Genomic DNA, 18,010 nt, shown 5'->3' with positions numbered 1-18,010 from the left:
CAGCTTCAAGCAGTGGCAGAAATCAAAGACACCTTTAGGTATCCACAGGAAGATCTTGCACGTGAGGAGGTTCTTTTAAAATGCTGAGCATTTAAGGAGGGATCACAGCAAGGACCGTTACTGTTTAGCAGTGTAACTTGCTCACAGTTGCAAATAGGTGATTTTTGCAGACAAAACTCTCCACCCTCAAACCTCAAAAGACTACTCTAGTCAGTAGACATTCTTTCCACCATGGTGTGCTGTATTTAATAAGTAGTGTTTCAGCTTTTGAAAGTATAAAGAACTGAGGGGGAAAAGAAAAAAAGTAGCACTGTAGGCATGGATACAAAGTTATGCATGATAGAAGAATCAGAAGAAAGAAATCCACAACTCTGTATATGTGTGTACAATCAGAGATGCGCTCACTGACTTTCCTTTATTATTTCTGTATAAAACCATACTGAGTGACAAACAGATTTGGCCTTGTTCTTTTGCCCCTTGTCCTAAAATGCACTTCAAAGCATTTTAAAAATCAACAGGCAGATTCACTCACGGACAGCAATTCTGTGGGTAAATGAAGCAGCTATTATGTGATCAATAACAGTTTACAAGGCACTTTGTGCATTAGTGTCTGCTTTATTAAAGAGAAAAGCAGTCCACATCCAATACTATTTATTCACTGAAGTCCCAAGAAAGGTCCAGAGTATAGCTGCAGACACACAGTCAAAGAATTACGTCTGCAACCATGACCCACACTGCAAACCCTTCAGAAAAAAATTGCATTTGACAGAAGCCCAAGCTCTGATGTGAGAGCAAGAACGTTGTCTAGGCTTCACTGTCTAAAATACACTATTACTTATGACTGTGCCATCATAGGCAATATTTTATTTCTCTGAAATTACATATTCCTTTTTGAAACTTTTCCATCAGAAAAAAACATAAGGTTAAACCTGCTTTATTTTTCCAGTTTACTCCAGTTTTTGCATTTTAAAATTCAGACAGCTACAATAAGAAGACAACAAACACACAGAAGTTCTGTTTGCTTATTTATTGCAGCCTCAGCATAGCAGCTGTATAAACTGGAATTGCCCGAATCTGAATGAACTGCTTAATGAAGGTAACAGTGAAATGCCAGCCTCCGACAGCATGAAAAGAAGGGGATAAAGGACAATTTGATACGGCGCTTTGAGATAAGCCATGAACGGTTTTCTGTATCTGCAGTATACATTTCACTGATTTTTAGCCCTACAGATACAGAAATATAAATGTGGTTTTTTTTTCCTTGCAAGATTGGTGTAACTGGGTGTGATCTTTATGTGGGATTACTCATTTTCCACAGACTTTTTTTTTTTTTTGCAATAAAAAAAACAGAGTAGCTAGTCTTTAATTCTAATGAAACATAATATAGGAAAAATAGTTTTTAGTCAGCTCCACCTTAGAGATTAATGAAACTTGGTTTGTTTAATAATTAAGAAATCATCTAGATCGAGCAGTATTTATCCTACACATAATACACCCCAAAGATAAGAAATAGCAATGCTTTTAATGCAGCAGAGGCTGTAGTACTTGGCCTTTACATTCATGGTGTAATCTCTTATATGAGGCAACCAGCTGTTTTCCAGTAAGCTGATTCCTGACACCAGCAAGAAAATACCAGAGGTGACTGGAAATTTGATCCACTACCTGCTACAGTGTTTGTTTTGCCTGAATTTCCAGCAGAAAACACACTCCAGTTCCCACTCTAGCAAATGATGCCAGCTTATCCACAGGACTGAGTCCTACCAATCCTGCACCCACTGTGAATGGGAAAAGGAATGAACATTTGTCCCCTGATCCTTTTTGGGCTTTCTGCACTGTCATTTGCCTTTATTCGATCCTCTGTTTTAGATGCAAGCAGAGAGTAAGATAGAGGAGGATTCTGCAGAAGTAAGAATTGTCATGTGTTAAAGTAAAAAAAAAGCACATTTGGGGGGGCATGGGCTTGAATGTTAAATACAAAAGCTATAGCGTGACAATTTGCACTTTACATGCAAGAAACAAAATGTTTGGCGGTCAGTTTCAGTTTTCCCCAGAAAATTGGAAGATGTTTTTTTTTTGCTGAAGAATAATGTCAATTCACTGATAAAACTATTTCAGCAGTGGGAGATACCCAACTGAGGAAACTAAAACTATGTGTGAAAACCTGCTGAGCTGGAAGAAACTGTACAGGACAGAATGTTAAGAGGGAACAAGGCCAGAACAGAGACAATAGTCTGATGAATTTCTGCTGTAGTGTGTTGATTGTGTTTCATTTCTTAAGTGTTTATAACATAATTTGAAATGGACAAGTGGGATATAAACCAAAAATTCAAGTTTTCCTATGTTTGGTTCATACCTACAATGTTCCTAAGAGAAAAAAAAAAAGACCTGTGTTTCCTGTAATGCAAGATTTTCCCTTTCTTCACATTTTTTGAGAGCTACAAAATGGCAAATGAGGCTAGTGGGTCATCAGAACAGCCATTCAATACTATAACAGACAAAGACAGCAGAGAAAAAATACAAACCAGTGTAACAACAATATTTTCCATGAGGTGTCAGCAGAAGTATCTGAACATATTGGGAAGCCGTGCAGTGCTTTTTCAGGCAGCTAAGCAGTCGCAGAGGAACAAATTTCATGTATGCAATGTAAATAACCTTTCATGGTTTAATTTTTAGTTCCTCAGTACTCAAAGTGACACTGTGGCTCACATCCTCTTTCCCTCTCCAGCCTTTACATGAGCTACTCCCTTTGTCTCCTTCCCCGACAGCATTTTTTCAAAATGTAAGTGGTATTGCATTTCCCAGCTTTAGTTTCCAGCACCTGTAACCTGGAAAAAGTTCACGTCCCACATGTATTTCATGCTGATAGGCGCATAATTAAGAGTATTCAAATTTATCAAATGTCTCCTAGGACAAGCGGGTATTTAGTGGTGAACTCTTTATTCATGAGAACGGAATAAGATAAGGGATTATATCACAGCGTAAGCAGGTATTGCTGTACAAATGGGCATAAATGCTTTTAAAATATGATTTTTAATCTCAACACACTCCAGATTTCTCCATTGCCAGAGTATTTCAGATCCTGCTGTTAAGACAGTGAAATCACCACTCCCCTACCATGTTTAAGGGTCAGAAGGGACACGATCAGCAGCAAATGATATACCAGTCTGATTTTAAACATGGAAAGAAAAAGGGCACCTCTCCAACACAGAGGTTATTTCTCTGATGAATTTCAAGTTTTCTTTCAGGCTTGTGGACTCGAGTGTTTTAATCTAAAAATCCCCTTTTTTCTAGTCTCAAATCATTTTTATTTCGAGAAAAAATGAGATAGCATGAAAACATAGGCTGAACTTAAGTTTGGTAATTTTATAAACTACTGAAAGGAGTTAAAAATTGAAAGCACAAGACACTTAGGGCTAACCATCAGCTTGGCCTACATTACCAATACAATCTTAAATGGGAAAATGACACAGCTAAAATGTTACAGAGAAATGGCAAAGACAGGTCTAGTCTGCTCCCCAAAGCATTACATTTTTCTGAGCTATGATCATTCAAATACTTAAGGGAAACTAATAATATTTAAATAAATACTTTAAATGAAATAGAAATGTTAGCAAAAAAAAAATAAAAAATAGCATTGCCCCATAGCTCTTGTCAGTGTATTTTCAGGAACACTTGGATGAATGTAAAATGTCACTTATTTGGATAATATAAAATTTGGATTTTGGATTTCTGATATAAATCGAAGATTTACTGCTCACCATTCATTGACATTAGAACTGTGTCACCCAGTTCTGGCAAAAGACTGAATTTGGGTACTGTCTTTATTGCTAACGGCTTACATGCACAGACCTACATGTACTTGTATATTCTTCAAGACAGAAAGACTTGTACACAGCAGTTTCTACAAGTTACTGCAGCTGTCTGGTGGTTAACATTGCCGTGCCACCAGCCTTATGGCTTCAATCGTCCCACTGCACACAAGAATCAGCTGGAAGCACACAGCATGCCACATGAGACTACTTTAGCAGCCTATTCAGAAATTACCAACTGTTTCTTTTTTTATTTTTCAGGTGAAGACATAAATGGACAAGTAAAATGTTTCATAGCAATACTTACACAGAAAACCTTGTTTATAAACACCCAGGCACCTTTTGTAAACTGTGAGATTTGCATTAATGCCAAAAGCAACATACCTATTTAGAAATTGAAATGTATTTATTCTTTGTCATACATATTGAATCTTCATTTGATATTCAGAGAAAGTATTTGAACAAGTCCTGAATTATGTATTTTCAAACTGTTTCATAGCTTTGCAAATTTGACACAAAAGGTATGCTACCATGCAAACAATGTGATTTTTCTGGGACTCCATGTATGCTTCATTTTAGGCCAAATAAGTGTAACTGAAATAGTCATTTTTAAAGTAGCCCAGTGTACACCGTAGGAAACAAAAAAGTTGCGTGAGAAACAGAAGAGCCTACAAAAACAACCCTGAAAACATCAAACACCGTAGCATAACTTTAAAATAACTTGAAACAAAAGGAAACAGTACACAGTGGAATTTATATACATCTGGTAATAATTTTCCCAGATTATTCTTTTATAGCCGCATATATATTCATTTATTACAGCTATTATTTATAATAAAAATGTGATCCATATATAATTACTACCTTTTAAATAATTCAGGTCACCTTTTTCTCTAGACTGATTGTGAAAAAAAGACTAAATTCAACATTATCATTTTTAACAACAAATAAAGCTATTGGTTTCTACGTCAACAAACACTGAGCCTACTCTTTCAGCAGAACCTAAGTTAAAATGTAAACTGTTGATCATATCCACATTAAAGAAGTTAAAATTAAAAGCATTTATTTCTGAATTCATTACTAAAGACTTGCTATATAAGCTCCAGCATAGAAAGAGGTGTTGAATAATTACATAATATTAAACTAATGAACTACCAGAATGACAAAACCAAATGAATATAATTATCATACTTAAGAACACTAAACTTAGTAATGTGCTCTTGTATTTTCACTATATTAATTGCATATTAATTGTCCAATAAGATACACTACATTCTAAACTTTAAATATATGTGTGTATGTAGACTTTGTATTATAACATTATAAGATCAGAATGGTTACATGCATATAAACAATCTCAGCCCTGATAATACCACGAGCTTTTCTATGTGCTTCCCAGTCATCCACTAAAGATTGTTGAATACACATTTTCAAAATAAACTCCAACATCTCCTTTGGGTTAAGACACCATCTCACAATAACGAAGGTCAGTCATCTCCCATTTCCTAAGTCTCCCAACTGCATTTATTTTGATGATACTTTGTGACACACAGTTGACTACGGAGGACTATTGTTAAGTTCTTAAATATCAACTTTGCATCTTGCTCAGTTAGCCAGTAGGAATGCAGAGAACACTGGCAGGTCTGTAAGTCCCAGTTAATTTTTTATGAAGTTTAATATACCATTTCAACAATGATAAAAATGTAGATCAGAAGCAGAAATCATCAAGCAATGCAGATTAATAGATTTATCAGCCTTACACATAAACAGTGCCATTTGATTTGAAAAACACTAAGAATGAAAGCAGAAAAAAAAGAAAAGAAAAGTTGAAATTTACTCACCTGCATTAGAGCCTGTCAAGTTGTAACGTGCATTCAGCTTTTTAATGATGTTTTCATGGATCTGATACCAGTCACTCTCTGTGTTGCACCTATAAAAATGAAATGGGAACACAAGTTTTTCAGACCAGCTTCACCACATATCTACAAACAAATCCTCTTCTGTTCACAGAATTATCTCAGTAGGAGCAAATAAAGCCCCATGAAACTGCGTGTCTCAATGGAAAGGGTGAGAGCACTCTTACCATTTGAGAAAGGCCTCATGGAAATACCTGCTTTGTGTGGCAAAGTGTGGGAGAAAGATAGGAGCTGTTAAGCTCAGGTACTCAACCATGACCAAGTTCATTATCTATATAGATCCATCCTTCAGCTCCAAAACACACAGATATCTGTCTTGTGACACTCAGGGAGAGACACAGAACTCAGGGCTGTTCTGTACCTGTGCTGTACACTTTGAAGTTATTTAAAATGAAACACGATCTTCAGGAGGTAGTCAGTGAAAGGCTAAATTACATTTCAGTATGTATTTAGAAAGTAGCTGCTTTTCCACAAGGAAAAATCTGCCACTATTCATGGTTTAGACTGGAATTAGTCTTTGCACAAAATCTGCTGCTGAGACATGTTTCTTAATCTTTTTTATTTATTTATTAATTTTTAAGAACAATCAGGTGAAATTTAGAAAATAGAATATAATAAGTGAACTTATAAATTCAACAATTTGTTATCCAACAGCAAACACTGATTTGACTTTAACGTCCTGGACGTCTAAACAAGAGCCAGCACACGTTTTCACTGCTGTACTGGATAGCTTTTCTGCAGCACCAACTTCAGCAGCTCTAATTCAGCACAGTGGGGGAACAGAGGAGAAGAGAAAGGCTGCCTGAAAGCCCACCATGCCTTCAGGACTTGAGTGCTAACCCTGGGAGAGGCAGAACTTCCTCTTGTGCATGATGTGTCCCAAGTCTGTGTACTTAGAATAGACCACTCCACAAAATGGTTCTTACTATAATACCCAAGATCAGCAGGAGATTACATGCACTGTGTTGCTACATATAGAAAATTTAACTTTATTCCAAATAGTATCTGTCAAAATCCACTATTTAATGAACCATTCATTTCAAAATCTATTTTTGATTTTTATTCTCCAGCATTAACTGCCTTTCACACTTCTGCTATTCGCATCCCATAATAGCTTACCCTGTCGGCTTTTTTCTCTAGTTATAAAGTACTTTCACTAGCTGCCTAAGCAGCACAAGGTGTTTAAACAAGTCTTAAAAGCACTTCATGTTGCCATAAAAAGAGAGCTCCAGAAGCACTTACAAGGATGTGATAAATGCTGAAACGTACTCAAAGATCTAAAAGGATGCAACCTTCGTTTTTCATTCTATAAGCACATAGAACTAGCCAAACTTTCTAAAATGTGACAAAGAAAAAAAAAAAAAAAGAAAGAAATTAGCTACTACTCTCTTTTGGAACAGAAAAGAGCCACAGCTATTTATTCACATTTGCACTTAAAACCACCGTTTTTGACGTAAACCTACCCTAAGATATTTCTAAGAAAAAAAAACACATTCCTTACATATATACTTTTAAGACGAGGTCATCCTTTGAATCTCCTGCCAGCAAATCTGCAATACTGAGGACCGCGCAGCCAAAGGGCCGTCTGTATTGTACGTTGCAGGCATTTTTCTTTTCTCCAGCTCCCATTCGTCCTGCCAAACAAAATACACATTCGATGCATAATCCCTGGAACTGTCTCCCTTAAAACCACAGAAGGGAGGCAGAGAGCAACCCGTCTCGGTATGGTGACAGGTCACAGCAGATGATGCCAAGTGTACTCTCTGCGAATCTGGTCCATCTTTCTCCATAGTACGTTAGGATAACAAATGGTCCGGGAAGCCCATTAAAGATGTGGTGATCTTGTAAGGGCTCAGACCAGAGGCACTGCTCATCCTCGTATGACCTCCAGTCTCCAAACAACTCTTTCTGATGCCCAGTGACAGAACTACTCGAGACACCACTAAATTGAGTTTAGAGCTCAGACATGACAGAGTGTTCAACATTTGCTGTCCAATAACAATTATTTTACCGTGGCTGCTGTTATTTGTGATTTATATGAGAGGTCTTGTGACTGAGCCACTGCAATTTAGAAATCAAATGCTGACTCCAAACAGGCAACAGGCTAGCAAGGGGATAAGTGACCAGCTGCAGAAATCAAGAAGAATGAAACTCTTGAAGGAAAGATAACAAAGAGCAGGAGAACAAATTATGATACGGAAAGAAGGCAGCCAAGGAAAAGAGAATTGAAACAAAATATTTTTCTATTTGATTTAAATTCAATTAATCAATCTTCTCACTGTGTTTTTAGCATACAAAACTGCCCTCTTTCAAAACATTTTATTCATTTGTGTCCTGACATCTATGTATCTTTCGCACCAAGTCTTAACTTTTGACAAGAAAAGCCTCTGGTTGCAGTTGCTGCAGGGCAATGCCTCCTCTGAACACTCCTATGCATCAAAGCAGTTAGAAGAGTAATTGTTCATGTATACACCATGAAGCATTTTTTTTTCTTATTCTTATATATTCTTATTTCTTTATTCTTATTTTAACTTTTTAGTCTTTTGTTTCATTTACAAACTTGGCATATATTTGAAAATTATACAGTAGGAAAAAATCTACTCGTTAGTGTTCTTTCAAGCATTTACTCTTATCAAACGTACTCGTGTTACATCAGTTTACCACACTTTTCCCCAGTCCTTACCTATAAAAATACAGTATTTTGATATTCTGATGAAAGACTAGAACAGCATGAAAACTTAAAGGAAAGTTATTCATCAAAGTTGTAAAATAATGCTTACTTTGTAACAAGTTGTTTCTGAACTCAGCACATGTTAGAGAGACTACATTTCAAAGCAAAATACCTTGCAAAAACAGGGAGATGTATCACCACATCTAAGAAGTCAGAAGCAGACCCAAAGACTCTTGCTTCAAATCAGTACAACCCAGAGGATAACTTCTTAAAATACATATGTAACACATGCTTTTCATCTCTTCAGCTTTGTTTTGGAGGACATGATATCTGCCTATATCATTATAAGACTTCCTCCACTGCCTTCCCTCTCCCCCTTTTTAAAGAGATCAGAGAAAAAACAAAATTTATCTGAACAATTTCAGATATACGTCAGATATTATACACTAAGTAGGTACATTATGTTTCTAGGCAAGTTCTCCTGTGAACAAAATATGTTTGAAATTGCTCTCTTTGGGACAAGAGTGGACTCCCAGCAACAACTCCATCATCTTAAGACAGTTCATGTGACACCTTCTTTTTGTTTTGCAATAGTAACAAAACATCTTGCACCTAAACTCAGCAGTACACTTGAAATACGACACAAAAGAATACTGAGAAATCCAAGGCAATTTTCTCATCAGAAGAGAGGCATTTTCTTTAACAAATTTATTCAAAGGCCTAGTTAATGTAACGGAACCAAAAGCTGACCTCAAGCAGTTTTATTCACTGCTGTATATCTAACCAAATGTCAGATTACTACTCAAAGACAATTATACCTACCTATTCGGATAATGTGCACAGTGATATAGATGTCCTTCCTGAGTTCACTGCTACCCAAATCCTGCAAGAGAGCAGAACCTCATTATTTCTGACTCTGATTAAAATGTGACATTTTAAAAGATCTTTACACATTGCTTTTGCTGCCAGCGAAAGTGATAAATGAACAGTGAGTTCATTTATACGGAATTAACAAATTATCCATTTAACACTCTAAATTGGTGGTCATGCACTTAAAATGACTGTCCTACAATATCATGGGCTAGAATACACTGTAAAGCAGCATAATTGGACAGTGGGAGGACAGAAAAGACTTGCTGTGTGTCTTGAACAGCAATGATGCCTTTGTGTAGTTCCTTATGTCCTGAAAGTACAAAGAGCACTACACAAACCATCTTTTGGCTGCAAAATGCAAAAGCAGAAAAACTGATTAGCTCTTGTTGCAGGGAGAAAGACTGCTATATATGGAAGTATATATATATGTATATATAAAACATATGGAAGTTTAGATAGGAGTGACCACATATTGCCAGAAAACATTTAGCTTGGGATTTCAGTAATACCCTTTAACCAGGCTTTAGAATTGATATTCATAACAATGTAAAAGCATAGGGAGCACCACTAAGTCAACCACATAATAATTTAATCCAACTACTATTTTCAATACACAGCACAAAAAAGATTGAGAATAGGAACAGCTCACCACAAAAAGAGAACAGTGTCTTTCAGGCTTTTCTGGACATTTTGGCAAACCATTCCTATTCAGTCTTAAAAAGAATCTTTCACTGTAAGAAAACAAATATGACAAATATGTTGAACAACATTACAGCAAACTAGATCTCATATTGATCTTACATCTACAAGATGTAATCTTCCACAAGATATAAAAGAATTGAATTATTTCCTTTTAAAAGCCTCAGATGTGACAAGAAATAAAGGAAGACACTAGATAAGGGCTATGATTTACTTAATGATCTAACAAAATTACTGAAAATTCGATACAAACTAGAAGACTGATTTAGTTTGGAAGAATGACATTGTATATCCTGGTGCATACAAAAGCGTAAGCAATAAAATCCTTTCATCTTAGAACTGAAATTAGATGTTTATTATGGTGGCATTGATTCTTGCTAAATAAATGTCAACATTGCCACATTTGTATTCAAACAAAATTCTTTTCAAAGATAAGAAGATGATCCCAGGTGACGTTTTTCCTACCTAGCCCTATGAAAATTTCTTTCTAGACTGCACTGATTTTAGCAATCTTATAAGTTCCAGCAAGGCAAACTTCATATTCAGAATTCTGTTTTGCAATCTACTGAGGGGTGCTAAGTGGTGTAGCTGATACAAAAACTAATACTGATAGTAGTGAGATACAGAGAATTCTTATTTTAGAGTAGAAGAGGGCAAAAGAACCCACTGAAAGAGAAATTACTCCTTGAAAAATTCCTATTTGATAATAGGTTCATTACGGACAATCTCTTTCCAGTTCATGCATGGGAATAGCAATAGTATTTCTGCAGTGAGAGACAGGGAAAGTAGAAGCAAAGATGTCAGAAATGGTAAGCTGTGCAGAAGTGTTACGTGTGTTACTTTCACCCCTTTTGCCCCCATCCCTAGCTGGCCACACAGCTGAGTCTGGATGCTCTGTAATGCTCAAACTAAAAAAATTAATAAAATAAATCTAGATTGAGTTTATTGCAACTATTTTTTTTCACCTCTTCTGCATATTCCAGAGGCCAAACATGGTATACCACTGCTCTCTACCATCCACAGCTTTTCAAAGTGCAGCTGGAAAATCACTAGGAATATGTTGGATTAGATCCAACTCAATAGAGACTAATTAAATCTTTATTGCACCAGCGTTTGCTGTGTACAAAATCCGTATCGATCATTGACAGAATCAGAGCCATTCACATTGTAAAGGACCTCAGAAGGCCTCTGAGTCCAACCTCCTGCTCAAAGCTGTGTCAGATGTAAGGTCAGATTGGTTTGCACAGAGCAGCATCCAGCTGGGTCTTGAAAACCTCCAGTGATGGAGGCTGCACAACCTCTCTGGACAACCTGTTCTGTGCCTGACTGTTCTCAAGTTTTCTTAAAATCTGACAGAGCCTCTCTTGTTTCAATTAAATCCATTGATGTTACTGATCACCTTGTAGGTCCAGGCAGGTATCTGGTAGCTCCCCATGAAACCACCTCTCCCCCAGGCTGAATAAGCCCCGCTGCCTCAGCCCTTACATGGCTCCTGCCTGCAACCAACCTGGGCCTTGTGCTGAAGTGACTTCTTGTGCTGGAGCACAGGCAGCGTAAGCACTGCTGAGCAGAAGGGGACAATCACTTCCCTTGCACAACTGGCTACGTTATGTTGTTATAGCCCAGGGTTTTGCTACCTTCAAGAGCACATTTCTTGACAGCTCTGTCTGGAGGATACTTTGTTTTATGCATGCCAGCTATCCAGTGCTGAACCTACAATACGGGTAAGTGCCAGGTCCTGCACTTGGGCCACAACAGCTCCATGCAGCGCTACAGGCTTGGGGCAGAGTGGCTAGAAAGCTGTGCAGAGGAAAAGGATCAGGGGGTGTTGCTTGAAGCTCACCTGAACATGAGCTGGCAGTGTGCCCAGGTGGCCAAGAAGGCCAGTAGCATCCTGGCTTGTATTAGGAATAGTGCAGCCAGCAGGAGCAGGGAGGTGATCGTCTCTCTGTACTCTGCTCTGGTGAGGCTGCACCTCAAGTGCTGTGTTCAGCTTTAGGCCCCTCAGTACATGAAGGACATCAAGGCCCTGGAGCATGTCCAGAGAAGGGCTACGAAGCTGGTGAAGGGCCTGGAGCACAAGTCCTGTGAGGAGCGGCTGAGGGAACTGGGGGTGTTTAGTCTGGAGAAGAGGAGGCTGAGGGGAGACCTCACTGCTCTCTGCAACTACCTGAAAAGGGCTGTGGGGAGCTGGGGGTCAGCCTCTTCTCACAGGTAACTAGTGATAGGACCAGAGCGAATGGCCTCAAGTTGTGCCAGGGAATGTTTAGGTTGGAAATGAGGAGACATTTCTTCACAGAAAGAGCAGTCAGGCGTTGGGATGGGTTGCTCAGGTGGCATCACCATCACTGAGGGTGTTCAAGGGAAGGTTGGATGTGGTGCTTAGGGACATGGTTTAGTGGGTGACATTGGTGGTAGGGGGATGTTGGACCAGATGATCTTGGAGGTCTCTCCCAATCTTAACAATTCCATGATTCTATGACTCTACAAATGCTTAGATTTTTTATTGTGAACATTTAAAAACATTTGTGCCATCCTCAGCTACACAGCTTTTTTTAATCACACGGCAAAAAAGGCAGAAACTAAGAATAGTAGAGTTGAACTCAAATACCTCAAAGCACATGAAATGTATTTTCTCAGAAACACTCATGTTTTATGATACAGCCACTTTCTGCAGCTTACGTCTCCATGGAAACTTTAAAACTGAGTTTTAAAGAATGTTTACATGGATATATTTTTAAAGAGAAACAAATTAGTATTTTGCTGTTGATTTTAAAATGTTATTAAAATAATTCTGTGATTTCATTTACATTTAGCCCATTTGTGACAGCAGAAAATACAGTAAAAAAAGTACATGTACAATGTTTGGCTTACAGATCTCACACAAAGATACTGCTCACTGAACAAGAATTATTATTTCTATTATCAATCAGTTAAAGCTTTAGGACCCATTATTTTGGGTACTATGCAAAACTGAATAAAAAGAAAAAAGACTCTGCTCCAACAGTAACAATACAGCTTCTGTGCACTGAAACCTGCAGTGCATTTGTATGCATCAATCTAAATTAGGCCAATTCAAGGTTATTCTCTATCTCATCACCTTACCTTCGGTCTGTAGAACTATTTACAAGTAATGCCCATATATACATATTTCATTGCATTTTTTTGCCTTAAAGAAACCACGAGAAATGTTAGTTAAAAGAAAAATACTATTCAATAAGAAACTACCTCGCTGTGGATAAGCTATCTTTACAGTTTACCTATGAACCTGCAATTCATAGGTATTCATAATACTGAATTTAACTGGCAGTGTTCTCTTTCTTTATTGAAGCTTACATTCTGCAGAAATCAAAGGCACATTTTTTGAAAGCTTCCTACTCACTATCAGCTTGGATATGGAATTTTCAAGCTCTGCTTACACTCACAGACCATGAGATTATGATTTACAACACAATTAAAAGCCAAGGCCTTTTGTCATGCCACAAAGAAATGCACTGATTGCAACAGACATCTAATGGCTATGCAGATCTAATTTCCTCATTTGAATTTGAAATTTTCTTTGACTGAAGCACAGGACCTAGAGGCAACGAAAAAGCCAAACTGAAAACAAAAAATCCAAAGAAATCTTAATCCTTGTTTAGCGCTTCAATATGTTTCAAGCAAAAAATATAGCACCAGTTCCAGCTCAGATAAAAACAGTTATCTTTGAACATTACCAGGGAGCAAATGCAAGCAGTTAAGACTTCTAAGACTATGGGAACAGAATGACATTCTGATAAAGTACAGAGAGCATTTATGTGTATAAACAATTCAAAGCATTTCTATAGAAAAAAACAGGTTAGAAAATGGTTGAGGAAAGTAAATAGCCTTCCTAAAACAAAATAAAGACTGAGAATTCCCAAGATCTGAAAGCCTGCCTTCAAACAGCAGCAAAAGCTCCAGAGGGTGAAATCTAGGACTAGGATCTTATTTCACAGCAGCTTTCTCAGCAGTCAGTTCCACATACATACATACAGCAGATACACACAGCAGCATCCCAAAGCAGAAATACCTTTCCTTTGTATGAAGATAGGTTGATTTTAGTTTAAATTGCAATGCATTTTTTATGAGCACCAGTCTCACCACTTAAATATGCTGCACAGATTTAAACTCTGCTGTCTTCCCACTGAAAATAAGGAAATAACTAATGCTGGAGAGATTAATTTAAGAAGGTCAGCAAGGGATTTCTGTACTGTAACTTCCCGTGTATTAGTGAAGCAACAATGTGTTCCAAATCTGCAGGCTTAACACATGAATTTAAAAGAAACATAGCCACAAACTGTTCTATTTTCATACGTGACCCCTATTTCCTTGGTATTAGCAGGAAAATGTTACCAGTCACATGTTAGCAGTCTAGACAGATTGCTTGTTCTATGATTTATAAACACACTAGAAAAAAAATAAATAAAAAATCAGCCACATGGCATATTCTTGCACTAAAGCTGCATCATCCAATAGTCCCAGCTCTTAGTATAACAACTTCACTTTCCGACATCTTTGTAAGTGTTCTCTACCTAAATACAGGTTATAGAGATTTCTAAAGCAAAGGATGAGAGATAACATGAGAATATTGCCACATACGTCACCAGCTCGGGTCTATCACATTCCAGATCACCGTTAGGGAATGTTCGTTATGAACTTGAATCCAGATAGACTGCATTTAGACTCACTGACTTCATAAAACCACTATCAGACACAAAACATTACCCTTTTAGTTAATGGTGAAATGCAGAGGGATGTGAGACAACATGTCATAAACTACTGAAATAAATAGATAAAAAAGCCTTAAAAGTATATTCTTAATTGCAGACTAACTGGATGGTACACGTGCCAACATGACTTCGCAGTACAAGCTGTTCCACAGTAAGTCAGCCCCTGCAGTTTAACTCCATTATGCACTTCTGCTAAACCCATACCCAAATTTCTGACTGTAAAATAAGTAGCAAAGGGGAAAAGGAAGAATGAGTACTATAAAAAGAAGATTTCAGCCAATTTCAGATAAATATCAAAGCACCAACAAAAATAAATCAAACAAACCAATATTGTGATGCTATATTGAAGCTCATCATCACGTCTCCTGGATGTGCTGACAACATGTGGGATGAAGAAAAAAAATGTTTGAATGCTAGCTTTATGCTGACAAGCCAAATTTTCCATAGAAGTAGAGTTAATGAGGACAGCAGGAAAAAAGAAAGGGGTATGGGAGGGGAGACTGGTGGAAAAGAAAACCAGACATACATAGCTAAATCAAGCTGTTGCTCCCATCTTCTGTCTCTCTCTCTACTAACAGAAGACAGGCTTGAGAAGTTAGCTTTTGTGAACACACTCTACTTTATTTTAGATATTCACAACTGTACTTTAACTGAAAGGTGGTACGACACATTTCCTGAAAAGATTAACAGGTTACATAGGAAAACAACAATTTTAAATTACTTTTGTGAGGTACCACGAGCCAGAGGAAGATGATGTTGCAGAAAGTGCACTAGAATTTCTCTGCAGGTATTTACAACTACGGAAACAATGTACACCAGAAGCTGGAGCTCTCAGTAATTGTGAGCTTAGTCTGCTACCACGGATAAACATTTTGCAGAACAGCATTATCAGTGCACAGACCTACAGATCCCTTAAGCTGAATTACAGTCTTCATCATTATCCTAGTAGCTGGCTGAAATAACAGCACGGATCCAAGCAGATTTGCTCTATCTTTCCCCTGAGATGGAAATTCAACTTGAAGAGAGCAGGAGGAAGTGGCAAAGGTGAATGGAAGCGATGGCATGTAGGAGAATTCCCCTCCCTCCAACAGCTCAAGTGCACCTGTGTATTCTTCTCCATTTGGGGGTTTATAAGTGGCAGCTCTGTATTTTTTTGTGCTGACTCTGACGTGCTTTTTGTCAGTACCCAGCGCAACATGTTCTTGGTACGATCATCTGCAAACCCACTGGAATACCTCTATTTTTCAGTATATCTCACCATTACCTAAACCTGTCACAAATACAGAGCGGCTGGTGCACATACTCTCACTCTAAAACTTCACTCACTGCTGAATGTAATCTCTCAGTTATGCTCCAAATGGTAAAACACCAGCTATAGGAAAAGTCACCCTTTGCAGTGTTTTTGTCATGGCAATTTAGAAGAATTATTCCTTCTGTTGCTCTTCAATTTTTAGCATAAAAACAGTAATAGGGTTATTTGTTAATGCTCAAGGGAGACCTAACCCAGACCACAGGTTTGTCTTGTCTTTAGGTTGGTTATCTGCTTTAAAAAACTGTGTGTCTACACAAACCTCTGCATAAACTAGCATCATTACTTCAACCACAGCAAGCAGAAGGTATTTGAGAAAGAATCTTTAAAACACAGATAGGTGGGTACATTTGTTTCACTGTGAATGGGCTTTCATGAAAGGAATTGAGCTACGTGATGAAACATAGTTAGTTTCTAATAGACATCAACTGGGAATAATCCATGTGTACTTGTTGACTTGTTGACCAGGCTATGTCTCCCCATAAAATACAAAACCTGTAAAGAAACAAAGAAACAAACAAAAGCATTTCCAAAACATTTTCTTGTTAGATTATACTCATGTCTGTCTTTGGCAGCTCATTCCTATCATATTCTACCTCATTTATTACCCACAAATGTAGTTATTTTGCTGGAAACCCCCTTGCAGTATCTCCCTTACAACTGTTAAATAGGAAAGTCTGGGCAGTCAGGCCAATGTGAATGGGCCTGCTGAAATGCCAGCTCCTCAAAAACCACTTGGAACTGAAGATGCTGTTCTCTTGCACGTCAGGAACAGTCAGTATTAAAAAGAAATTTATCAAAACTACTGTTAAAGACAGCAAATTACACAGTATCACATGAAGTCAGATAAAGAACTGAGCTATAAAAATAAGTATTATTAAAACATATAGAACCTCTTAAAGCCAGGACAAAATGTTTTTATCACCTGGCAATGAAGGGTGATGCAGATCTGTAGAAAAGACATTTTTTTTTATACAGAAACTACCACAAGGCCAAAACATTTGGAGGCTGCAGCTGCGCCAAACATTCCTTTCATACACGTTCTGCCTGCAACATAAATCATATCTGCTTATGCTATTGCTGTTGACAAGTAAATAAAACTGGGCTACCAAAAATGACCTACTTGAGAAGGATTAATAAAATATATTTTTGCTGTTGGTATCTGAGTGCCACACACACATACACAAGATGCTAATGGAAACTTATTTTGCATGAGAGACATTATTATGATTTTGAACTTAGCTGCAATACCATCTGTGGGGAGTGGCCACCATAAATGGCAAAAATATCCAATCCTTTTATCTTCCTTCAAACATACTGTTAGAAGGAAAGAAGGACAAAAAAATATTAATTGGCACAAGGGAGAAACAGGTCAGATATATAGAAATCTTTGTAAGATATCCACCCACCAATTTTGAAATTTCTCATTGGTCAGGGTATGTTCCTGCAAAGTTTCTAAATACAGAATAGATTTTTTCAGATCAAAAGCAGACTCAGAAAAAAAAAAAAAAAAAAAGAAAAAGAAATCCTGCTCACACTGAAAGAACAAATTGCTTGAATGTGGTACCTGACAGGCTCAGGTTCCAATGTATTTATTAGTGACTTTAAATGTCAGGTGAGTACGGTGCTTTTGGAGCTGTTTTGCTTTGTAAAACAAATGAAAATGTAGCTAATAGGGCAAACTAACTGACTAGGCCAGCACTTTGGCACTCTCCCTTCTGATGTGGAAGAACACCACAGCAGGGAGTTTAATTCAGTATTCTCAAACAACAAGTATTATTCACTCGAGGCACGTCCTCTGCATTTCCTGCCTGGAGTAATCCACCTGACAGCAACCAAAAAACATCTTTGTTAATCTCTAGTCACCAGAGAGTCATCAGAGATCATCAAAGAGTATAGAAATTCTCTCCAGAACTTCTTGTTCTAGGATCAAGTCGAGATGCTCCATGACTTCTACTACTTCACTGTGCTTTCCAAGAAAA

General features: G+C 37.6%; 1 protein-coding gene across 5 annotated transcripts in view; it reads right to left on the bottom strand.

Moving 5' to 3' along the window:
* Nucleotides 1–18,010, bottom strand: part of DOCK4 (dedicator of cytokinesis 4) — a 247,477-nt gene that overhangs the window by 119,510 nt on the left and 109,957 nt on the right. For all 5 annotated transcript variants that reach the window (XM_038185208.2, XM_038185199.2, XM_038185205.2 and 2 more), the window contains exons 9-12: nucleotides 9,919–10,000; nucleotides 9,219–9,279; nucleotides 7,227–7,359; nucleotides 5,651–5,739 (exon numbers count right to left, since the gene is read on the bottom strand). In XM_038185208.2, the coding sequence (XP_038041136.1) occupies nucleotides 5,651–5,739; nucleotides 7,227–7,359; nucleotides 9,219–9,279; nucleotides 9,919–10,000 (365 nt within the window). The remainder of the gene's footprint in view (nucleotides 1–5,650; nucleotides 5,740–7,226; nucleotides 7,360–9,218; nucleotides 9,280–9,918; nucleotides 10,001–18,010) is intronic.

The sequence above is a fragment of the Anas platyrhynchos genome, chromosome 1 (genome assembly GCF_047663525.1).
Source record: "Anas platyrhynchos isolate ZD024472 breed Pekin duck chromosome 1, IASCAAS_PekinDuck_T2T, whole genome shotgun sequence".
Lineage (NCBI taxonomy): Eukaryota > Metazoa > Chordata > Aves > Anseriformes > Anatidae > Anas > Anas platyrhynchos.
The sequence above is the reverse complement of the archived record's forward strand: the minus strand, read 5'-3'. Positions and strand labels throughout refer to the sequence as shown.